Below are 26,733 nucleotides of genomic sequence, written 5' to 3' on the forward strand. Positions count from 1 at the left end.
GTACGCACCAGACAGCAACAAAAAAAATCTAAAAATTGAAGTAAAACTATATTCTTTATTAATATAAGTTATTTTTTTCTGGTTACTAACTGGTGCACACCAGTTACTATCTGGTGCATACCAGTTAGAAAACAGCTATTTTTGTCTTCAATTTTTACAAAAAAAATTCATTTTATTTTTTTTACTTCAATTTCTTTATCTTTTACTTGAATGTCCCTTTAGGGTTTTAGGGAGGGTTCCCTCGAGGTCTTAAAAAGTCTTCAAAGCATTGAATTTATGAATTTGAAAATAACACCTTAAAAAGTCTTGAATTGTTGATATCTGAGCCTTAAAAATTGTGCTGCTTGAAACTTCTCAGTTTCAAATTACATGTCAAAAATGTGTTTTTTTTTTCAACTTCGATTATTTTACTAAATTATGTAAAATGGGAACAAATTAATAGACTGAGAAATTTGTCTTAATTTTTGGCACTTGTGGCCTTAAAAAGTCTTAACTTGAAGACACTTGGGTGGGACATATTTTACAAATTCTAGCATATTTTAAGCTTTAAATTTTTAAGTGTTTGAAGAGTAAACTTCTGGTTTTGGTTTATTAAAAACACTTTTTTTTAACAATTTAATTAAAATAAAAGCATCTAGAAATATTCTGGTTGTACAGCTTTGACCTGCATTGGTTCATGTCTTCGTGTCTGACACTTGTTAGGGTCTCGCCTCATCCGGTCGGTTCATTAATTGTCAATGACCGCTGCAGAGCTCATGTCAGAGGGCAGAGTCATAGAAGGCTCTCCATGCAGATGCATTACTCAGGAGAAGGTGGCCATAAAGGTCACTCATTAGAAGCACCGAGCGGTGAAGTCAGCAGCAGCAGGATCATCGTTTTGCAATGTTGTGCTTAAACCTTGAATCCTGGCGCTCATGTGGAAGCTAAATTAAGACACATCTCCTCCTCAAGGCGACATTTTTTTAGAGCGACAATGTACCCAGCTGCTACTGTCACTGTTTCGGTTCAATTATCACCAGATTTTTCAAAAAAAATGACAGAATAATATACATTTTCCAGCAGCTTGAATAGCATTTTCAGCATAAAACTCTACATCTGACAGTTCTCAATTAGTAATTTCTAAATGATTAAAAACCAACGGAACAAATAGCTCAATATCTTCTCTCTTCATAAGGAGTGCAGCGGTGAACGCTAACATGATGCAGCTTCTCCCTATTTTCATTGAAAGCCCTGTCAAAAACATCAAGATCAATATAAAATACTAACTTCAAAGTCTTCAGAAAACATTAGAGGCACTCGACAGTAAAAACGGTGGGCGTGTACTTGTGTCTCTCAGAAAAAATGACTGTGGAATATGATGTTCTGCTTCCCAAATAACTAATATTTGCACCTTTTTTACTTTTAGCCCACACTCAGCCAAACATTTCAGCACCAGTACATGGCGTGTGCTTTTATTTTGTAAATAAATCAGTAATTGAATGCCAAAAAGAGCATGTGACCACTACTAATTTGTTCTAGAAATAAAACTAAATTAATCCTAATTTGAAATTAGCAGACTAAATATAATAAAAACGTATTGTCAGTAAGATCACATTAGTGCTAATTGTCTTCTGTGTTGAACATGGCTCCAAAGCCAGCTCTTTAAAGCAGCACTCGAGCCGGTTGCTGAGTAACACAGGCCAAAGATCATAGACTCTCTGTCATCTGGATGGCAGCTTTCTGCTCGGCTGAACGGAGAAAAGCCTGGTGTCTCTTCGCCAAGTGCTTCCATTGTAATCCTCCTGAGGTGGCTTACAGGACCTATTGTCTTAGTCATTGCTGCTTTAGCGGCTCTGCACATGCAGAAACACAGACAGATCTGGCTTGGATTCAACGCCGCCTCTTCTCCGATACATGCGCCGGACGAGCGGGTTAGAGGATCATTTCCAGTCATCATTTAATTATGATTATGTCGTTTTTAGCCCCAAAATAATAAAAAAAAAGAGTGAAATTGGTAGTAGTTTATTAGAATTTCACTTTTGAGTTGTAGAGCATGGAGCAACCCCGCCCCTCTTCCCCTTTTCATTGCAGAGAGCTATGAGCATATACGTCACAAATACACTGGATTTTTTTTTGTGTACTCCTGATTCACAACGATTTGAAAACTCAAATATTAGCTTAATTTTCTTAACATTTATCCTCCAATCATGACAAAAATGCCTCAAAAACACAATTTTCTTCGTAATGGATCTTTAAATAAATGCAGCATCTCCATTTATTCTGTGCTGCAGAGGAGGATGCATGCTGGGTGAGGGAAATAAAAATAGAAGTCATAAAGACGGTGTTCAGTTACATACCTGTTCTTCCAGGGGAAAGGATCACGGCTTTATAAGAGATTCGAGTTTCAGATTTGAGGAAATGATAAGAAGGATGCTGAATGAAGCAGCTCAGGTGTCCTTCATCGGACAAAAAGCAGATGTCACTGTTAGATTCTGTTACAGTATGGAGCCAAAACCTAAAAAAAGTACATTGGTTATTCAGTAGGAGAAGTAATTGATTCTATAACTACAGTTATATTTGTGATAAAGAATCTAAGAGCTGTTAAATATATATATATATATATATATATATATATATATATATATATATTTGTAAAGTCCTTTTATTCAAAATATTCTACAGAGAAATCTTTAATTCTTTAACACCTGAGACATTACCGCCTTAATCCTACACTTTTTGATAACTGTTTATCTGTTTACACAACCAACATGATTCCAGTGGAATCCACTGGAATTGTGGGCCATCAAAAATAAACAAAAACACAAACGTATTTATCTATTTACAAAAAAATACCTTTACCAAAGACGAACACTCCTGAATTTCAAATGCTCTTGTGTCAATGTCAGATTGTCCCGTCCAATCATTGGAAGGACGCGGGTTCAAATGTCGATGTTGCTGAGTTTTATTTTTTAAATACTCAGTTCCATTTCACTAGGCATAAAGAATACATAAAATTACTATGAACATCTTTTTGAAAACAAGAATTAAACCAAGTGTTCGATAGACTAGACTTATTTGTGTTATCTATGTATTACTAAAAAAAAAACTCATCTCTATAAAGAAAATACATTCTAATTAGGTTTAAAATACAGATAATTATCCTGATGTTTTCATTAATATTTATAGTAATGTGTTGCGTAATTTAGAGAAAAAGAAAAAAAAAATTCCACTTAATACTAAAGCTGCGTAACAGTAATACTAAAACCAGCTCAGTGGTCTTGTGGCGGAGTGTCCGCCCTGACACTGGAAGGTCATGAGTTCAAATCCCTGCTGAGTCATACGAAAGAATCTAAAAATCTTCCTCGTCAGCATTAAGGGGTTGGATTGGGGGCTTAAACCAATAATTAGCTCCGGGGCGCGGCTGTGTCTGCACCTCACCCCTCCACCCGGGATGGATCTAATCCAGAGAAACACACTTCACACACCCATGTGTGTGGCAACCAATGGGACTTTAACTTTTAAGTATTTTTCACTTAATAAAGACAGCCACCCACTAAATGCTGAGTGTACAGCTTGTTCAGGTTATCACGAAAGATGTGTTCATTCATGGGTTTTTCCAACGCATTCTCACCCCCCAACTCGTCAGATATTGACGTTTGGTCAAGGATCCCTCCGCATCAAAAATTGACGTTTTGGGTGTCCCCAACTCGTCATTTTTTATGTGCTGGCTGTCCCCTTCCCGTACTGTAACTTGAACCGCACCTGTATCCTTACCCAGTCCGCGTCTGGTACAGTGTCCAGTGCCAGGTTAGGGCACCAGTACTGGACGCATTCTGAGGACCAGTCCACATTCGGTACCACGTTCCGAGGACAGCCAGAAGGTCAGAAAACGAAGAGTTAGGGACACCCAAAACATCAAAAGATGGCGCGGAAGAGTTCTTAACCAAACGTCAATAAGTGACGACTTGGAGATGAGAATGTGTTGATTTATCACAATTTTTAAAAAGGAGCCAATTGTTTCTGTTGTAACAGCATGTTTATTTAGTACTTTGATGACTACAAAAAAAATGTTTTCTTTTTTTATTTTAAATTCAACATAATTGAACGGATCCACTTTTAAATCTGCCATATGTATACCTATATGCCTATACGCATATGTGTGTGTGTGTATATATATATATATATATATATATATATTAGGGCTGTCAGATTTGTCGTGTTAAAAACGCATTAATCTGACACGTGCTTGACGCCAACAATTTTTTTGACGCATTAATCGCGGACTTTCCATAGACTGTATATAATGGGGGGACCTCATAGCTCGATAGGTGCATTATTTTTACAGTCAATGAGATTTTCTCATACGTGCCTTTCCATACCGCGCGCAGGCGTCCCTCATCGTCCTCTAACTCACCGGCTGCTCTCACACGATCACGGGCGGGTCTCCAACCACCGAGCTGCTAGCTAGAACCGGCCGGGCGCTAGGACCTGGAGAGCTCCTCCACCCTAACATGGCTCCGGTTCGCGTCCAGTACCACCTCTGGCGGTACTGGCTCGCGTCCGGCGCCGCGTCCCGAGAGCTGCGGACCCCCGACGTTCCGAACAGCAAGCTCACTGGGGAACTTTTTAAATGTTTTGGAGGTTTAAGCGTGATCCAGCCCCAGCATAGCGGTCTGTCTGCCGGCATATTCATGGTGTGAGCTCCGCTGAGCTGCAGCCAGAGAACGTGGCGGCAGTAACAGACTCAAACTATCCACAGAGTATCCCGCTTTAATGTTTTAAAAAAAACAAAAGTTAATTGGAAATGATAAATCTCTATTTCATTTATTACTGTAGTTCAGCAGATGAGGAAAAGATTTGGTCCTGACAAAAAATGAACATGAAAGTGTTATGGAAATGTTATTTTTGATTTTTAGATTTTATATTTTATTTTTGATGTTTTTATTTTATTTTACTGAACGTTGATTGAAGTTTTGAATTTAAAATGCCCTTCACTTGCACTTGGGCTTTTGTTAGGCATTTTATATTACAGCCTTTTATTGTTAAGAAAGTTTATCTCAATACAATGTTACAAAATCAAGTATTTCTAATGAAAACTGTTAATTTTACCATTCTTGTTTTCATAATTAATTTAGAACTGCTAAATTCCACGAAGCACACATTTTTTTCCTAAAAAAAGGTCACATATTAATATGTGATTAATCGCAAGTTAACTCTGGACAATGCGATTAATCGCGATTAAAAATTTTAATCGCCTGACAGCTCTAATATATATATATATATATATATATATATATATATATATATACACACATACATATATACACATATATATGGCCGGGGAGAGGGAAGTCTGGGCATCTCTGCTTAGACTGCTGCCCCCGCGACCCGGATAAGCGAAAGAAGATGCATGGATGGATCGATATATATATATATATATATATGTATATATATATATATGTATGAATATGCGTATAGGTGTATATATATGTATGAATTTATATACCTATATGCCTATATACATATAGGTGTATATATATATATCTTTCAGAGCTTGTTGTCTAAAACGTTCCAGTGCTATAAGAAGTCAAAGAACATCAACAATGGAGCTAAAGCTCCGTTGTTCAAGTGTTCCAACACAACATTAACGGAACAAAACCACACGATAGTATTACTCAACATTGCCCTCCTCCAGACTGGTTAAAACACAGTTTTTCACATGCTGAATCTGAACATACAATCCTGTCATTTCTCTCTCCGAATGATTACTAAGCTTTGACAGTGACAGACTGAGTCTGTCAGAGGCTGCTGATGTGCCCATGAGCTTCTCATAATGCAAAAGAAAAAAAAAAGAAAGAAAAACAGATTCTCGCGGAGATATAAACAACTAAAAGGCAGCGCGGTCTTCCCCTGTCTGGCTGCTGAATCCCTGCAGGGCTGTTGAGTCCGTCTTGTTACCTTTTCCGTCCCGCGGAGGAGCCGCTGATGGCCCGCCTGTAAAGAGAAAGTGGGATTCATTCACACACTCGGGTTCTTGCTTCAAAATGTGACAAAGAGTAATGATACTGTCCAAGTTAGCTTAGAAAAGCACTATTCTCTGTCGCGTGTGTGCGCGCGCTCTTACATGGGCTACTGAATACATGTATAAGAGCTCTCAGTCACACAGGATGTGACTGATTTGGGTCGAGAAGTGAGTAATAAATTAAGCTTGCATAAGTGAGTGTGAGTGCGGGGTGGGTTTGCATCTGCCCTCAGCTGCATATATCAGAACTCTGGGGCGTGTTTACGAGCGGATGGTCCCGACGTTAGCCTGTGTGTGACATGTACACAGATTTTCTGTCAGCGGGATGTAAATGGCAGATTTAATCCAAAATGCAGCTTCACGAGCGGAGAGAAGACACTGTTGTCAGTCAGAATCGCACAAACTATAAATATCTGCTTTTGTCAAAATGTTTGTCAAATTGAGGACTCTGTTCACCTAAAAATGAAAGTAAAGTTACTAAAACAACAGTTAAAAGTCACTTTTGGAGATCAGTCTTATGAGAAACTTTTACATTTTCATATTTACCTCTGTGACTTTTAATAGACATTGGTAAAACATTTCAAAAGCATTATATGTAATGTTTGTTGTTGAGTTTTTTTTATATTATGTTTTCAGCAATGTTTTCTGTACAAATCAACCCTAAATAGATATTTATGTAAAATTAAAGCTTAGTAACATTCTTTTTCTCTCTTTTGGGGTAAAATCACTGAGTTATTGAAGATTTTGGCGACCATCTTGAGAAAAAAAGGACATATTTAAAAAAAAAAGTTATCTTTTTTATCTTTTTTTGTTTATTTTAGCAATATATTTAAAAATGTTTTAGTTTTTAATGAAAAATTGTGCTAGTATTTCTGTTTCAGTACAGAATCAATTCACAAACTAAGGAAAATATATTTTTTGTCTGAAAACTAAGTTTGTATAATTTAGAAAAGCTGTTTTTAACATAAATAGTATTTTAAACTGAACAAAATTAGAACCTTTATTATTAAAAGTATAAACTTTCACTTTTAAATTGACCAATATATATGATTTTTCTTCAAATATTGTAATTGTTTGATTTATTTTTTCATCTTTTTTTAGTATTTCTTGCAGAAAATGTATAATTTGTTTTTTTCCAAAGAATCTTAACACTTTCAAACTCCAAGCCGAACTCTGCATGGATTCATAAAGCTTTGGTAAATTTGCGCTCGATGGGATGGATTACAGCATTGATGCTTCAGTTTGTTTGCCGTCGCTTCGTTACCCTCACTTTTTAGTTAATTTCTCCCATAACAGAAAGCTGTTTGTGGAGTTTTACAGTCTTGTTTTACTCACCGATACAACAACAGCTGAATAAAATGTACACATTTAGGTCATTCATTTAATTTTATGCATGTTTCTTTGATCATAATTGGAAAATGTAATTCCTGCTGGATATTGAAATGAAAAAATGCCTGAAGAGGAGCGCACCTGTCCATATTTCGGTTTTATCCTCATAAGTGGAGCGTAATACCAGACAGATGAGCTTAAAGCTGAGTTGGCTCAACTGTTGGATTTTTTTTTTCTTTCTTCCCACAATGCCTTCATCGTTCATCATTCGTAAAATTTGCCTTTTCAGGAGAAAGCCTCAAGAGAGTTTGCACAACAACTGAAAAAACGAAGTAATAATCTTGCTCGCAAGCTGATAATGAAGCGATAAAATGAATGAATTAGAATATAGAGAGATAAATTGTCAACTGAGATTATATTAGGAGCGTTGTCTCTCTGATGATCAACTAGGATGAGAAGTCATCTTTCATCCAGCAGACATTTTGGATTGGATCATTTTCTGTTTATAGAATTACTATTTTTGATGTAAATCTCACAGGGGGGAACGTTTGTGTCTGCAGGTCCATTATGACAGACTTGTACTACCTCAGCCAGGCCGACGGAGTTGGTGAATGGAGAACGAAAGAGGCTAAAGACCTGTCGGACCTGGTGCAGAACCGAATCACCTACCTACAGGTACCTGCACCTGCTGCACTGTCGCCCACTCACCGGTCCCTCACTCCCTTCATATTTGCGTCTTATTTCCACCATCCATAATTGTCGGCGTCAGTTTCCCACAAAAAAGCAGGTGGGGGGAAATGATAGCAGCCTGTTTCAGGTGTCAGATCTGACAACTTCAGTTTTTGTTATTTTAAGCAGGTTATTGTCAAACTGCAAAGACGGGAAACTGACAGATCTGCAGGCATGCATATGCAGAGATGTAAAAATGTCGAAGACCCTGGCGTGCTCTCACAGGCGTTTGATGCTGTCCAGCCACCTTGCTCCACCTTGCTCCACCTTCCCCTGCTCTGTTGCCGCCGGCTCCTCGGGCGTGGCGTTGCAGCAGCGGGCCCTGCAGCATTAATGAGCCGGCGTGTTTGATGAAGAGGACCCAGCCAGTCTGGCTGGGCGGAGACGGCACCACTAACAGCTGCTGTCACCACCGCTGAGGGATCACACCGCTCCACCAGCTGCCATCACTAATTCATCACACACACACAGATGGACTCGCGCGCACTTACACAAACAATTGCTCCTCACAAACATTCCGGTTCGGACACAAGATTGATGCAGATGCTCTCGCACAAAGGGGTGGTCTTTCTTGCTTTCTTTCCTGTCTTTCTGTGCGTCTCAGAGACTCCGCCCTTCTATCACCACCTACTCCCTTCATTTTGGGTTTGAACAACTCCATCTCTGTGCCTTCTCCATCTGCTCGGTCATTATGTTCAGTAAGCACAGCTACTTCACAGGGAGCTCTGTTGGACACTGTTTCATTTATGTTTACCCTTTTCTCTTTATTGACATGCATTGTTAAATGATGCATATTGATATTTTTTAACATACATGACATATGTTATACTATAAATGTACAAATATGAGTGCACATACAAATACGGTATTCAACTGAAGAAACTAAATACCAGGTGAAGGACGGGATAAAACGGTTTAAAAAGGAAATAAATGAATCAAAAATCAGTAAAACAGACCTTGGGTAACAGCTACAGAAAAATAACCAATAAAATGTTTCAGTTTATTATATTTGCCTTTTAAAGACGCACTCTGGTCCTTTTTGGACTTATTGTAAAAATGATCTTTTATGATTATACCGTTTTTAGCAAAATCCAAAAACTTGCTGTTGTCTAGGTAGGGGTGTGCCAAAATATCGATATTGCGATATATCGCGATGTTTAGTCCTGATTGATTCTTAATTTGTTTTCACCAAGAATTGATCTTTTATTTTTGTTTGAAGAGGCTGTAAAACGCTATATTTGTCATCCTTTGATGAGACGTTCCATTGGAGGTAGGTGGGGGGCGGGCACCAATATTTCTGGCAGCTACTAGAATTATTTAATTTTGTTCTGTTGCACTAAGTAGTGGCACTACTGTTCCTGTTTACTATTGTTAGCACTGAACTTTATAAAAAAATTCCAATCCCATTGGTGTTGATGCTTGTCAAAAACATATTTTATCTGTTGCACAAAATAAGACACAAGTTGTTTTTTATGATTGTGTTCAAGCAAAAAATAAAAAAATGGGTATATATTTTCCAAAAAAATATGTTTTCTTCTATATAATGTGAGTTATTAGAGACGATTCTTAGTAATTATCGCAATATCATCGATATTGTGAGCCATGTATCGCATCATATCGTTAGGTACCCACTGATTTCCAGATCTATTTCTAGGACATAGTTTCTGCAAAATAGTAGGAGATTGTTAGAAATTCACCTGAGTTATGGGTTAACGTGGAAGTGTCTGCTTTACCTCCAGTTCACACCAAACACGTATTTTTTCGACGCTTGGCAGGCCGGCCGCCAACTGTTCTCTACCTGTGTCTCGCATTTTGTCAGTAGTATTTTATTGTTAAAATTGGTTATATTAAAAACATTTTCCTCGGATTTTCTCGTGTGTCTTGGCTTAACTTCCTACCATGATTGACGCGGATCGCTTGCAGCTCACGCAAAAATAGATCAAACGCCAAAACGATCGCAGCATGGCGCAGAGAACCACGGCGCTACGTGTCTGGTGTAAACTACACTATATATTAACACGGGCGCCGAAAGGAAGCAGTCTCCGTTCAATCGTGCGGTGTGAACCCGGCGTAAGCCTGCACTAATTTCCCATGATCTATAATCTCTAGATGTTTTGAGCCAATGAGGAAAGCGAGGAAAAGGAAGACCAGAACCGCTCTTTGACCCATAGTTTGTGGTGGTTTCGAGTTGTATAAAATCAGACTGAGCTCTGGTTTCTCCAATCTGAATAGGCTCCACACTCAGAGTGGAACAACTGGACCAAAGGGCCCAGCAGAGCCAAAATGAGACAAAAATGAAATGTGGTTGGATAAATGCAGGATTTTAACATGATAGACATTACAGTGTTTTCCCACCGATATAGATGTCAAAAGCCCTAATAAGCGTACCTTAATAGTCACCGTCTTCAGTAACTACCTAAACAAGGATTGAAGAGCGTAGAACTTTTGTTACTCTTTCTTTTGTTGCTTTGCCCCGCCCTCTTAATTCCTGAAGGGATCTGTTAGCTTGTGTGGGTTTTTTAGAGGCTTTTGTTTGAAACAGAAATGTCCATTTGACTACAGTCTGAATACAGACCAAACGCAAAGTTCAGGACTCGATCCAAACCAAATTAAGTGGATTCTGACTGGAACAATGGACTTTTCCAGTCTGAAAACACCCTTAAAGTGTCCTGCCACAACCGTATAGCCTTGTAGGAGTTTTTGTAAAAGTTTTGTCTACATGAATTTTAGACTTCTTACAATCAAAAGCCAACTCTCTGGTCATTATCTGCCAATATTCCCACTGCACCCCACAGAGAGTCTTTATTAATCCCCATTTACAGTGAAATACAAAAAAAAATTTCCAGAGAAGAAGCTTTTACTGCTGAGCCGCTGAAATCCTTCCCCAAACAAAAATGTTTTGCTTTCCAAGCTAGAGCAATTGCTTCTACGCTCCTCAGACACTTACAGAGTGGCGTTCAAGGAGGAGGTGATGCAACGGAGTGGTAAGCGTGTCCCCGTTCCAACTTCTTCTGAAATGTGTTGCTGGCATCAAATCCAAAATGAGAATCTATTGAAGACGAGTAAATGATGAATAATTAAAAACGCCTCATTTTCAACATTTGATGTTTCTTTGTGTTATTTTGAACAAATGACTCCACAGAGACTCGTAACAGCCTTGGAGTCTTGATTTTTTTTTTGTCCAAGAGCAGGACCTTCAACAGTAACAGATCTCAGCGTGTAATACAAGGGCTTGCAGGAAAAAAATTGATTAAAAATGCAAAACCTGTGAGGACATACATCTTAAGTCTTCAGACAGGACATTACAGCCATTAAACGTCTGACAGTTCTGCTGTGAGTAAATGAAAATGAGGACAACAGTGAATTCACGTGTTATTGTTCGATTCCCACATGGATTCCCCAAAGCAGATGACTCTTGTGTGTCGTGCACAGAAAGAACTATTGAAGATGCACTTCACCTTGCGTGTAGAGCCTCTGTGCGTGCACCCGCTGTCATTAACCCGGTGCTTCATTCACTTCAGTTAGATCATTAGGAGCCTGAATCGAATTGTGACCACCTCGCCACGGCTCGTGTCATACAGCGATTTCCAGTAAACGAAGGTCTCTGAACGGAAAACAGACTTCTTCAAGGTCGCCTCTGCTGAGTGTTGCTTATTTGCGAGCAAACTCCCTGCTATGAAGCTAGTTGGTAAAGTGTCAGTCACTGGAAATACCTTTAATTTACATGAATTCAGGTAAAATTTAAAATCGCAGGTTCTTTGAGTCAAAGAATGCAAGAAAAGCATCAAGACAAACAATATTTCCCAAACGTTTTCTGTAAAGGGTTACTGTTATTCTCTTTGATTCTAATCTAATGATAAATGTTTTAAGAAGTTGTAATTCTGTTAAAAATATATATTTGTCCTCATACAACCTCTACAGTTTTTAGGATTCTCCAGAAGAAGTTTTTAATTTTTTGTGCAGTTTAATTTGTTAAGGACATTGAAGTGAGTCAGTATATTAAAGTTTACTACAGATGTCTTACCTCTTGTACTTAGTGGAGGTCTTCCAAGCACAATAAATTACAAAATGTATTATTGGAGTAACAGCTTGTGCAATATGCGTATAACAGCAGACAGTGGAAACCGCGGTAAATGAAACCGCGATAAATGAAACCACGATAAATGAAACCGCGATAAATGAAACTGCAATAAATGAAAATGCGATAATTATAATCGTAGTAAATGAAACCGCGATAAATGAAAATGCGATAAATATAACCGCAGTAAATGAAACCACGATAAATGAAATCGCAGTAAATGAAACAGATGTGAATGAAACCACAATAAATGAAAATGCGATAATTATAATCGTAGTAAATGAAACCGCGATAAATGAAAATGCGATAAATATAACCGCAGTAAATGAAACCACAATAAATGAAACCGCGATAAAAGAAAGCGTGGGTTCATTTTTCACGGTAAATGAAATGGCGATAAATGAAACTGCAAATAAAAGAAAGCGTGGTTCATTTATCTCGGTAAATGAAACCGCGATAAATAGATTCACAGTGAATGAAACCGCAATAAATGAAACCGTGGGTTCATTTATTGCGGTAAATAAAACTGCTGTAAATAAAAAAAAAATGTTTTTTGTATTTTTATATGTTCTTGTAACCTTTTCCTCATAATACATTACCTATATTTGGTAATTTACAATTAAAACTGTGTTTTTGAGTATTTCTTAATTCAAATTGCGTTGAAGCAGAAAACCGGACGCTCGAAAAATCTGGGGATGATGACGCAACTACTGACTAGGCGTGCCAAAGTCTCTCTTACCACTCCGCTGCTCCGCCCCCTTGCATGCATTCATTTTCCTCATTCAAGCTGGCCTCTGGCTCAAAACTATACAGCTGGATTCATCGCTGTTATATTAGCGCTGCTAATGCTAGCGTGGGGCCGTAAGCTTGCGAGTTAGCGCGCGGACGGAGCTCCAAGAGATGTGGAGGGGAAAGGGGGCGGGGTAGCTCTAAGACAACAGTCCCGCCCACAAGCCAGAATTGTATTTTTAATAACGTTTGCAGCCGGGCATAAATATGTCCTAAATGACAGACTTTTTGATTTTGGCTAAACATGGCACAATCTTAATTGAAAGATCACTGAGAATTATTCAGAAATGTAAAATTCTAAAACTGTTTTAATAATTACTCAACTGTATTTAATGTGAAGGAAATTAAGATTTTTCTTTTTGTTGTTTTCAGTCCTGATGATGCAATTAAGCAATTTCAAAAATGTATTGAACACTAGATCTGATGAGGTTTAAGCATTTTAAATATTCTTTCCATTTTTCTGTCCTTTCATTGCCATTTTTTAATATTTATCTCCTCTTATTTAGATTATTTTACCTCCCTTTTTCCTCTCCCATTCTCTCCTCTTCCCCCTCCTCCTCTTCCTCACTCTTTGCGCCTCCTTCTGCTGCTGCTGTGTGATAGGCAGCGTTAGCCGGTGGGTGTCAGACGGCCTGATTACTGTGAACCATCCACAGCTGCAGCAAACTAATGAGGAAAACACTCCCATCAGCCTGTAATTGCTGTTTAAGAAGCCCGGCTGGCACGAGCTTTTGCAGAGCAGATCGTAACCCGCCCGGCAACTCATCGAGTAACACAGCGTGTCATTCAGTTGCTTTCCACTTTTTTATACTAAATTTATTCCCCACAAAAAAGGGGAAGATCTTGTGATTCCTCACAGCACCTCTCATTCCGTATTCCGACTGTATGATGTGGAAGCTAATTTTCCAGTTGAGAGGAGGAGAGGGAAAAGGGAGAGGAAACAAAGTGAGGAAAAGATAAGAAGGAGCTAAAGTTGGGTAAAAAGACAATATATTGAAAATGAGCTTCTCAAAAAAGAGAGATGTCTGAGCGAGAGAATAAATGAAAAACAGCAGAGATTAAAGAAGAAGCAATATTAAGGCGTCTATATATTTTCCTTCTCGTTAAGAAATCCCAGGAAAAAATAAGTGTGACTCAGTCTGTTTTCATCTGTGGCATTTGGGCCTCTCTAAAATTAGGGAGCACTCTAATATGTATGAGATATCATCCAAATACGAGCCACTTGTGGTATTTGCCAGAAATTAATTTTCATTCAGTCCTATTTACATTTAAAGGAAAAAGACGGTTTTAATTCCCGTTAAGGACAATAAAACTATAATGGTTATATATCTTTGACTCTTCCATACTTGATTAACCGTCAAACGTTGAAATAAAATGTTTTAAAAAGGGAAGTTTGTGAAAACGAGGAAGCAAGAATGACAAAATGCTTGGGAAAAGACTGAGCAGGCAATTTCAAATTCGAGTTGAGCATGAAGCTGGCAGTGGAAACAAATAAAACAATACCAGCCATGTGTTATTGCAAATCATAGAGAAGGTTTCCAAGAGATACAAGGTGAAAATGGAGCAATAAAAAAGGTTGAAACATGGTTTTCTTCTCTTCCTAGAACCCCCCAGACTGCAGTAAGGCGAGGAAGCTGGTGTGTAACATCAATAAGGGTTGCGGTTATGGCTGCCAGCTCCACCATGTCGTCTATTGCTTCATGATTGCTTATGGCACTCAGCGCACGCTCATCCTGGAATCACACAACTGGCGCTACGCCCCCGGAGGCTGGGAGACCGTTTTTCTGCCCGTCAGCAACACCTGCATGGACCGCGCTGGGGCCTCCACCGGACACTGGTCAGGTAGGTAGAAGAACGACTCCGAGCTGCGCTTTGTTTTAGACCCAACGACGACGGCTGTTTGTGTGTGAGCTGGATCTATCAAATTACCTTTGTGTCTCAACTGCAAAGAACAAAGTTCCCAACTAATTAAAGCAGAATATTGGGTGGTTTACTTTTGGATTTCTTCCTTGCAGCCTCCAAACTGAACTACAGACCTTTGGAAATATCTTGTACTTTCTTTTATTAAGAAAAAAAACAAAAATTGCACCATAAAACTGGACAATCTTAACACAATAAGAGTGTGTGAGAAATACTGTTGACCTGGTAGGTCCTGTGTGAGTGAGTGAAGGTGATAATGAGAAACTATTGGGGTAGATCAAGTCTGACATGCTCTACCGACCATCCTGTCTGCCAAACCTGGGATTTAAACCCCCAACCAACCTATAGGTGGATGACAACTCAATGCACATAGCCCCCAAAAAATGACCGAACAGTTCAAGAAATGTTTGTTTTTATATATTGTCTAAAATCCATTAGTTGAATCCAGAATTCTTTTTTTTCTACAAGGTCACTAACATTGTCTAAACGAGGCAAAAAAGCCCAACCATTATACTACCACATAATTAAAAACGTCTAGTGTCAAAAAATTAAGTTACTTGAACAACCCCAGTTCTCTGAGTACGGTATGTCTTTCAATGGTAGCCCTGGCTTTATTCAAAAAGTTGGCAGGCCAAACGAGGCACAACAAGCCCCAACCATTATACTACCACCTCAATAAAAACCGCCTGGTGACAAAACTTTAGCATACTTGCGTAACTTCAGTTCTCCAAGTATGGTATACCTTCCAATAGTAAGCCCGTATGGAAGTTTTAACAGGTCATAATTCAAAGTATTATGCATTATTCAATCAACAATTCAATGTGCAAGTCAATATTCAATCAAGCTTGCAAAATGATAGTTCATTTTGTAATTTAAAATTCAACGTAAAAACGTTAACAATTCAATATCACAATTTAAAAAATAAAATATTGAATTAAAACCAAATCAGTTCCATTGTAAATTGTCATGGGTTTTTGAGGTCATAATTCAAATGAAAATGCATTTTGTAATTTACAATTCAATATGCAATTTGACATTTCATTTTGAAAATTCATTTTTCCATTGACTACTCAATATTCAAATTAGGTTTTTAATACTAAAATACATGGCCTACCTTTATTCCAAAAATGTGGCAGTCCAAAACAAGCCCCAACCATAATACTACCACCCCAATAAAAACTGCCTAGTGACAAAACTTTATGTTACTGCGTAACCCCGGTTCTCTGAGTACGGTATGTCTTCCAATAGTAGCCTCGGCTTTATTTTAAAAAATTTGGCAGCCAGCCCGGCATTTATTATCTTAAAGGAGCCCGGCCTCTAACAGTAACAGACACCTGTTAGACTCGGTGTTTATTGGAGACCGGAGTCGGTTAGAGACTGGTCCTAAGTGGAGGATATCCGGTAGCATGAGTGAGATATCTCACTATGGTGTAAGCCTCCCTCGTATTCCTCAGAAACACTTATCTCAGAATGCCAATCCTAATTGGCTGGTTATCGCGACGCTAGCATCACTTTTCTTTCAGTAGCCAGTGCTACCCCACAATGACATTTAAACACCTTCACGGTTCCGAGTGTGACTCACCATTGTTTTGGTAGCTACCCAAACTATCCACAGATTGAGGACACCTTAGTTGTCCCTAGCTACTCTTGCTATTAGAACACTCATTTTTGGTTTTGCACCTCGGCAAACTCAAATTCAAATTCTTTGCCAACCCCTGCAATTTCTCCATACACTACATTTAGCCTCAAACCAAGAGTTATGGAAAAATAGAAGTCGGATAGCCCTAACACTCGATGATGTCATCAATCCCAGCAGAGGGATACAGAACTTAAATTCCTTTACACAACCCTTAAAAACCTATTTCAGACACCGCTTTCCCTTTAAACGCTCCTTCAGTTGGAGGGGTAGGAGAAGATTTCTCCAGGTAACACCAGGACGGGCCTTTAAACCCCCTTACACCAGAGGTCACCAGAGTCCCCATGACCTTTGGTGTGAAATATTTGATCAAGAATTCGAGCGAGGACGCACACCAAGTCTGCTCCAGAACCCTCGGACTGGAACATACCTGACTCATAATTAAGGCCCCTGGTGCATACAGGCATTGCCTGGTGAAGCTTGACCATGAAGAGTCTATGACAGGGGTGTCCAAAGTCAGTCCTCGAGGGCCGGTGTTCCTACGTGTTTTCCAACCAACCTTACATTGAAGCTCCTTATTGACCAAATCAGCAACTGGTAAGGCAGGGTTTCTGGAAAACCAGCAGGAGGCCGTCCCTCAAGGACTGACTTTAGACCTCCTGGTCTAAGACTTCTGTTATGTCACTAGTTGCATTCCTCACATGTTCATGTTCTGTTTTCATGTCTTTTAAGGTAAAACATCTGCAAATTGAAGCCATTTTTGTTTAGTTTGTACTATACTCAACTCACTCTCTACTTCTCTCTTAGCCTTTGTGTTTTTATCTCTTCAGATCTTAATTTTTCTCCCATTGCATCATTTGACTTCTACTCTCCCGCTTGCTTTCCTCTCATCTCCCGCTTTCCGAATGCTTTCCCTCTCACATTTTCTCACCTTTCATGTGTCATTTCTCACTATGTAATGAATGTCTCTGCCGTGGTTACGATTGCCTGTTGGAGATCATAGCGGGGCTATTGAACACGCGGCGAACATGTCACTGAGGCACCTCCGGTTTTTTTAAGGCCTTTAATTTTCTGAATTCTTCTAGTCTTTTTTTTAATATCCTGCAATTTTTTAATGATCAAACCAGCTAACTAGAAGGGAAAAGCAAATGTGGCCCTACTTAACTATGCCTGTGGTCATGTCTGCAGTGTTAACAATGCAAACAAGCTCATTCCTTGGGGCACTAGACCACAAAAGGATGCTAAAGCCTTGGATTAATCAGTAGATATTCGTCCGATGCCTTACTAATTAAGTGGAATGTTTGTTCTATGCTGTTTTAATGCAGTGAATACTGATATATTGGCTAAATTCAGTCATTTTTTTAAATTCCTAGACAGTAAAAAGTAAAGTTTTGTGGTAGTTTTCGCACATGTAGTACATTTTTAGACAAACAATGCCGTCGTATCCGCGGATTGTTTATTTTTTACTTGGGCAAAGTGACTTTTTCTGATTCTTAACAGCAAACATAAAAGAATCCCATTTTTCCACATCGCGGCTTGCCCATTTTCTCTAAAGTGTTTCCCTGAGGATGTGAGACGTTTATAGACCCAAAGAAGATGCATGGTTTATGTGTGTGTGACAGGGTATTTCTGTCAGGGAAAACATATTGCTTCGGGGAAACATCAAAGATAGGAATGGAGTCATTATGGGACCTACTGATTTTCTTGCCGCAAATGCAAAACAGGAAAAGCAAAAACATTACAAGAAAATCCACACCGACACAATCATACCACAGAAAAAAGTATTTAGGGAAGAAGTTCAAAACTTTTACAGATATTTGTATCTTTAAAACAAAGAAATGTCTTAGCATTCAGAAGATTTTGCTTTGGCAGCAGATTTTTTTTTTTTTTTTTGTAAAGCTTCTTCCACTCATCTGTACAGCATTTGGCTAAATCTGAGCAGACAGTACATCCCTGTACACTTCACAACTCATCGGGCCGCCTCTGTCTTCTGTCATTTCTTCATAAAGACTCGTGACCCAGTTTTATCGGCGCTCGCACATCACAGCCCGAACGGCCTTCACTTGTGATGCCGAACATGTTGCTTCCAAGTTTTTTCTTTTTTATGTGCTGGTTCATCGTTTTCATAAGTAACCTGGCCTCTTTTATTTTTTGTGTTATTATTTTTGAAGGAAGGAAATGAACTTTTTAGGTCAAAGTGAAGTTCTGGTTTCCAGACTGGAAGATTCTACCTGGAAAGTTTTCTTGACTTGGCGTCCTGCTGTGATGAGGCCCTTGTTTCCACTGGAAGGAGTCTTGTGATCCTCCACCCATCGTCTTTTTTCAAAGGCATTCTGGCTTTTTCATGTTGTCAAGATCACAAATGCATCAAAGAAAGACGGACTCGGCTGTGCGTTTGGCCGTTCGTTGTGGGTTCAACTTCCACATGTAAACAGCACACTGGAGCTGCAGCTTTTTTTTCCTAGATTTCTTCTTAAAGAAGAAAACAATAAAACCGTCGAGAGGTTTCACTCAAGTGAGTCAAGATATACTCCATCTTATATGATGAAATACAGTACGATGATCCATTTCGTTCAGTTTGATGGAACTTTATCAAACCAATTTTATTAAATAACCAATGAAAATGCTTTTGGTTGTAGCACTTAGTCAAGAAGGTAGAAAAGTGATGTTTGAAGATGTAACAGGCATTTCTAGATATTCCTAAAACTTGATTTCCTTAGTGGCTTTTGTGTCCCTGGATACAGTAATACCTCATTTATCGCGTTCTAAAAATAACCCGCAATAGTAGAAAATCTGCTAAGTAGGATTACAGATATTTTATTGCTGACTTTAAAAATTCCACACTTTTCTTGCACAAAAAATTCAAACCTTTCTAGAGAATTAAGTCTAATACTAGAGAATGGAAATAAAGATCGGATCTCGATCCAAGATTTATGTCAATCTGGCTAACTGAACGCATTCTGTACAGGAGTGAGTACAGACGAGGTCTCCAGCCAATCAGGACACAGAACAGTGTGCAATAAAAATAAATAAATAAATAAATCAAGCAAAACTACTGGAAATAAGTACGTAAAACAGCCGGGCCGTGAGAAGTGAACAACGATATCGCGAGTAAACACTATATTTGGGTTTTACCAAATAATTTCTTGCTGAAAGCAGCCACTGAGTTGTCCTGTGTGACTTGAACTTTATTTAACTACTTCTAAATTATTTCAGATTTAGTTTTGATGAGTTTGAAAGTGCAAAAAAATATTAGAAGATACAACAGTTAAATCCCCACCATTCTCTAATTTAAGGGGCCCTACCATGACTTTCTTAAGCCTATCAAAGTGAACTATATCTATATATAAGATCATATTTTACCTTTGGACCACTACAAAATACATTATTTATGAAATATTAGTTATATTTCGTGAGTTTTTCCCTACCCGGATATAAAACAGCTCAATTCCTGAAGCTCCGCCTGCCGCTCCATGATGTCATCCTAGATTCTGTGGCACAATTGGAAGATATACGGTATTCTGCATCTAACATGAACGTTTTTTTTGCTGATAATCACTGGATAAGGGGATAAATTGAAGGTTGTGTTGGTCTGGGGGCGGAGCTGTCAGGGCAGATTCTTCCTGGCATCGATCTTACGTCAGCACGTTTCCAACCGCTCGTTTTCGTGGGTATGGGAGGGGCTGGTACTCTTAAATGCATAAACGGATCAAAATTCCACTTTGGGGTTTTTTATAGTGAGGGATGAACAGTAAAATGCATTAAAACCTCTAAAAGTAGAATTTTCATGGTAGGGCCCCTTTAAAACAAAATTCTCCCGTCTTTTTGAATAATTATATCCAAAGATGTTGGAGCCACTACCAAACATCCCTAATAGTTGCAGAAAATGATCAAAACTTTAAACTTTGGTGGGAGCCAAAAGATGTCCAGGTACCAGAGATGCACCAAAATGGAATAGAATGGTAGATAATAAAAAAATACTATCAAACAGAGCATGAATTTAACCGTAAACATGAGTTTGAACCATCAACAAAAACGTAAAATAATCTGGTCCAAGGGTTAAACGAGGACAGCTTTTCTCCATCTTGATTTTTAGTTTAAGGAATTGTAACATTTGTTGGAGAAGTACTAACTTTGAGGCTTCAAATATGGAGAAGTTGTATATTAAAAAATAAAAAAACAGAGGACAGAAGAATAAATAATTTACCCTCAATCGTGCAGCTTTCTCAACTACAATACTTTCTGGCAGAAGTTTGACTTTGTTTAGGTTGGAGCTTATAAGTGCAAATTCTAACAGACAATGAGTCTATTTCAAAGAGAGTCTAAGAAGTTTGAAAACCCAGAATTGCCTTTAGGTGCGCTTGTGTTTTTGCTGCCTTTAATTTAGTGTTTAATAGACAGCAGAGATTGGAAACATTGCAGACGGCTTCAGCAAATTGAAAACACAGACGAAACAGGTTCTTTTTTGAACAAATGAAAACTAACCTGAACACTAATTTGGAAAGAGCTGCAGATTCCTTGAAGGTTTTGTATTTATTTAGTTTTGTATTTCTGCTTCACAAATGGTTCTGAAAGCAGCAGAGGCACCACGATGTCCCACCTCTCCTTCTAGAGTGGAACAAGAGATCTCCAAGCTCATCCACTCTGGCTGATATGTATTATGAATGGAGAGACTATTTTCTGTCTGGATGGTGTCACTTTTGTTTTTCTAGTTGGAAAGCGCGTTATGAAACATTTATTCATCTTAGCATCCTCTGTAGTCCGAAAATCCAATACAGAAAGTTTGTGTTAGCGCAGGCTCATATCCGAGACGTGATTATGGAGCCTATAGGACATGCATGCTGAGGCTTTGGGGTTCAAATAAGAATGAGAAGAGCTTTGTCATCTATAACCTTTAACCTAATCTATAGTCAGTATCGACCATTTTTCTTGCCCTTAATAGACCTGTATCTATTTCTGGGAAAGTATTCCTTATGATGATGCTCCCTGTTTATCTAACAGTCCTTGCAGGATCAAACCTTCCAGCTGTTGTTTTGATCCACAGGAAGTTCTTCAAATGGTATTTTTCATATTTGTTTTTCACATATTCTCTTCTTGTTATTAGTGTCTAGAATATAAAGTTTTTGCCACCAACAATACATACTACGATTAGTTGATTAGTCACGACTATGTCGACTTTTAAAATAGTCAACGACTAATTTAGTACTCGATTAGTCACGATTATATCAACTATTGAAATAGGACTGGTTGAAAAAAATCGATTAATCGATTTATATTGATTTAAGCTTAATAGATCGATATTTGATTCACAAAAGACATAAATTGATTTAGCACATAAAGCTAATGCCTGCTAGCTTAATGCTAACGTTTAATGAAATTTCCAATAGGACGGCTAATGCTAACGCTCAGTCGACCTAAACATACATTACTGACTAAATAAACATCTTTATTTACTCACAGGTATGAATTTTCCAAACTCTTTTAAGGAAATATTTTTTAAATAACAATTTTTGCTCTAAAACAGTTTTTTTTCCTCATACTGTCGTCTTCTTCTGGAATAAAGTGTAATGCTGTAGTGTGATCGCCACCTAGTGGCCAAACTGAAACGTCCTCCAGGAGAAGCAGAACAATGTTTACAATGTTAATGATCTGAACATTTTTGGTAGAACTTCTCCTTTAGAGAATCTGTATGACATTAATCGCATTATTTCACTAATACATTTTACAGTATGTGAACTGTGACAGTTTAATATAAATATAGTTAAATTATATAGTAGTTTATTAATGTATTTGTAAACAAATCTGTATGAATGTGTAAACTCAAAATTTAATTGAATTGAAGAATTAAAAAAAATCGGAATCAATTCGATTCAGGCTCTTGTGAATCGAATGGAATTGTTTCTGGAAATTATAACTTATTTTCCAGCCATAGAAATAGTTGACAACTAATTTAATAGTCGATTAGTCACGACTATGTCGACCTTTGAAATAGTTGAGAACTAATTTATTATTCGATAAGTCACGACTATTAAAAAAGTCGACGACTAATTTAGAAGTCGATTAGTCACGACTATATTGACTATTAATATATTTGACGACTGAATTCATAGTCGATTGGTCACGACTATTAAAAAAGTCAACGACTAATTTAGAAGTCGATTAGTCACAACTATATTGACTATTAATATATTTGACGACTGAATTCATAGTCGATTAGTCACGACTATTAAAAAAGTCAACGACTAATTTAGAAGTCGATTAGTCACGACTATGTCGACCTTTGAAATATTTGAGAAATAATTTATTATTCAATAAGTCACGACTATTAAAAAAGTCGACGACGAATTTCATAGTTTATTAGTCATGACTATGTCAACAATATATCCAACGACTAAATTAATAGACAATCACTCACTACTATGTTGACTATTTAAATAGTCGACGGCTAATTTAATACTATAGACTCAACTTTCAAATTCCGCGTCCGCATTGTCCTCGACACACATGCGCTGCTAATCCGGGTCAGTAGTGATGTCACAGGAAGTTCTCGAAAGACTAGGGTACCATAACAACACGCCAACGTGTTTTATTTTTAGTTAGCATATAGATTAAACACTTCAAGTTTAAGAATACATGTGTGTTTTATATCCAGTCCTTGCGATCCGATTAGTCGACTTATCGGAAAAATAGTTGCCGATTAGTCAACTATTAAAATAGTCGTTTGTGGCAGTCTTAGTACATAGTTTCTGCAATTCACCTCTGGGGCGAAACAAGCCCGCCTCTACTTCCCATCATCCATCTGTTTACGCGCTCTCCTGCTAGCTTTCAGTCCCTCACACTCCCAGACTTTCATGGATCTAGTCGGATACAGAAGCTTACATCATTATGGGGTGGAGCAAAGGGATTGTTTCCCGCCGATTGTACATTCTATGTCACAACCTTTTTTTTTTTTTTTTAAACAGAATTTTGTCATTTGCTCCTGATTTATGATTTGAATAAATACTCAGACGTTCTATTTTAAGCCTAATTTTCTTGTTATATGTCCTCCATCATTAGAAAACACCATCTTCATCGGAGTGGATCTTTAAGAAAAACGGATGTTGTCTAAAAGTTTCACTAAAAACATGTTTTCTTTAGGCGGCAGGGTTGTTCCGCTGGCAGATTTAATGAATCCTGTTTCTTTCAAGTTAGAGCATATGTCTGTTTTCCCAAATGAACATAGAGGAAGGACATGGGATTGTAGGCGTGTGAGCAAGCAAACGAGGAAGAGGAACAGCATTCCAAAAATAAATACAGAGAAATCTTCAAAATAAAATTAAAGAAGTGGCACCACAGGAGGTAGGCTCTTAAAAAATCTATTTTTTTAGCAATTATTCTATAAAAATAATTGATTTATTATTATTATTTACTGTAGGATAAACGTATTTTATATTTTGTTCCTTGTCTGCACACGTCAGAGGAAATTTCCTTGACTTTATTTTGAAGTAAACAGAAAATTGCATTTAAAAAAAACATATTTTCTGCTTGTACTTAAGAGTGCATGAATGTGCTTTAAAGTGTTTGTAGATTTAGTTTCTTGAAAGGACAAATTTCATGAAAAAAAAAGACTTTTTCATGAATAGAAATGATTGGTGATTGCAGCCCGGCGTCGCTCTTCCCTTTTTCATCTCACATAAGTCTTACGTTTGTGCAGTTTTATCTGTAAAGCTTCATATAGCGAGTTCAAATGTCTGTTTACAATACAACATAATTATATTTTAGGTTTTCTAGACCCAATTAGCCCTTTTGTTGACGCAATTTACACAAGTCTGGATGTTTAAAAGCAAATAAATTGACTGAATATTCAATATTATGGTTGATACTGTTAGGAGTGAAATTGAGGTCAAAATAAATGTAAAAATGCTATTTTCTTTGCCCTTTTCGCTGCTGACCTTTTTTAATTAAGCCATGCAATTAAGAGAGAAATATCTGCTGAATGTCCCGATATTAGTCATAGAAGTGCAGGACGGAAAATGTGCCCATTCCCCCATATGTGATTCATGCCAGGGCTGTTATATAAGCAAAGACGGGGCCTGGGAATATTTTTTCTGTTCAATATTTAATACGTCTACCAATTTATATTCAGTTCATGCTCCGGCATGCACACAGAAATGGAAGCCTCTGTTTCTGTCCTTGTTTTTTAACATGTTTTTTTTATGCTCCGTGTCTGTGAAAGGCCATTTTTAATGACTCATTATGCCGTTTATTTGGAAGTGTCGTTTTGAGGCTGCATCTGCGGCTGTATTAGAGCCCCCGTCTGCGGATGTTACAAAAGCCACTTTGGTCTGAAAAAAGCAGCGATATTTTTATGAAGAATCAAAAGGGTTTTTACACAAACACGCGCACTGAAATAGAAGCAAGGTTGTGTCTGCCAGGCATATTCCTTCTGGTGAGATGTGATTAGCTGGGGTTCTTTGTGTGTGATTAAGAGTATGAAGGAATATTCCCTTTTTATTGTTGTTTTTTTTTAAATTATCGACTTCACGTACGTCGTTTGTATTTGTTGCTGTAGCGTTAAGGTGCAAAATTTGCATATTTGTGCAGTCGGAGAAGTCTCTGTCGAGGCGCTCTGCAGTCCAAAGCGTTGACCTTCATAAATCAGCGCTGCTCAACCTCGCGCTCGGGGCGTCTTCCAAGCAGGACTCGGCCCAAGGGGTGCTGGTTTCAAATAACACGCCGCCCCTCTCTTTACTCCTCAAATCCGGGTCCCGAGCACAGCTGCCCTTTGCTTTATTCTGCTTGATAGAAAGGAGATTAAGTTGACCTTTGAGCGAGGCCAGGTAAAGAGTGGCTGCCAGTCACCAAAGCCAGACGCCGCCTGTAATACCTGAAACAATTAATGAAACTACAAGAGATTATACCTGCACTTGTTTGGTCATTTTATGGGCCATTTCTGACCAGAAATTGTAAAAACAAAGTTAAAGAATTTTAAGAAAAACTTACAATCATTTAAGACTTACTAAAAAATCCTAATAAAATATCAAATACTAGAAACAATGACTAAAACACAAGTATTTATACAAGGAAAAATAAAAGAAAACTAAAATAATTACCTAAATTGAATGTTATACTGCAAATAATGTGTACTTTTTGAGTTTATACGCATGTATTTGTAGTACTTTTACACTACAGTGACCAAAAACTAGTGTAAAAAGCGGAAATGACTCGTTTTTAGAACAAAATGTGAATCCGATCTGAGTACGAGCTGGTCTATCTTAATAAATCCAAATAAAAATCTAAGGCTTGCATTTGTTCTGAGAACATAAATCCACATTTTTGTTTCCAAAATAATGACTATAAATGCAGTCTAGTTTTTTTTTTTTTTTTACTTTGAAATAACATCCTTAAAATTTGAGGCTTTTTGAGTCATAAATCAAGTTTATATTGTCCAGAGTTTGGAACAAAAAATAATGATTTTGACTGAAATAAAAAAAAATTTCTAGATCCTAACTATTAATAAAAAAAGAGAAATTATTAAATTTCATGGTTTTGAGAAGTTTAGAAAAAAACTTAAGCTCCACTAAAATATTTTTATGTCTTAAAAGCAGGTTTTACTTCAAATCGTTTGCTTTCTTGTTGTACTGATGTTTCCTAATTTTTTTTTTTTTTCATTCTGATATTTAAAACATAACGAGTGTTTTGTGCTCACAAATTACACCCCTGTGGTAACTTGTCTAAATTGAAACTTTTCAGACGATAAAAATTGAGGAAAAAAAATTCTCTCTGACCTGTTTTTATTTAAAATCTGCACATTTTCATAAAATTTACCTAGTAAAACATTGTGATTAATCGTGCAGTGATTAATCGCGATTAATCCCATGATTAAGTTCTATATAAATAAACCTGAATTTGAATTGTCGTAAAATGTATCGAGTAAAACATTGTGATTAATCGCGATTAATCACGATTAATTGTATGATATAGTGCTATATAAGTTGAATTTGAATTGTCATATAGAATTTACCAAGTGAAACATCGTTATATTATCATAATTATTTGCGTGATTAAGTTTTATATGAATAAAGTTGAATTTTAATTGTCATACAATATTTACCAAGTAAAACATTGTGATTAATCGCGATTAACCGCAATTAATTACATGATATAGTGCTATAAAAGTTGAATTTGAATTGTCATATAGAATTCACCAAGTGAAACATCGTTATATTATCATGATTATTTGCGTGATTAAGTTCTATATAAAAAAAGTTG

At 37.5% G+C, this 26,733-nt stretch overlaps 1 protein-coding gene across 1 annotated transcript in view; it reads left to right on the plus strand.

Annotated features, from left to right (window-relative positions):
- The window catches only part of fut8b (fucosyltransferase 8b (alpha (1,6) fucosyltransferase)), a gene marked incomplete at its 3' end in the record, with an annotated part of 111,829 nt that overhangs the window by 72,767 nt on the left and 12,329 nt on the right, over positions 1-26,733 (plus strand). Inside the window, 2 exon segments of the mRNA XM_024291702.2 lie at positions 7,891-8,005; positions 14,531-14,768. Of these exon segments, the coding sequence (XP_024147470.1) occupies positions 7,891-8,005; positions 14,531-14,768 (353 nt within the window).

Source organism: Oryzias melastigma, linkage group LG24 (assembly GCF_002922805.2).
Source record: "Oryzias melastigma strain HK-1 linkage group LG24, ASM292280v2, whole genome shotgun sequence".
Classification (NCBI taxonomy): Eukaryota; Metazoa; Chordata; class Actinopteri; order Beloniformes; family Adrianichthyidae; genus Oryzias; species Oryzias melastigma.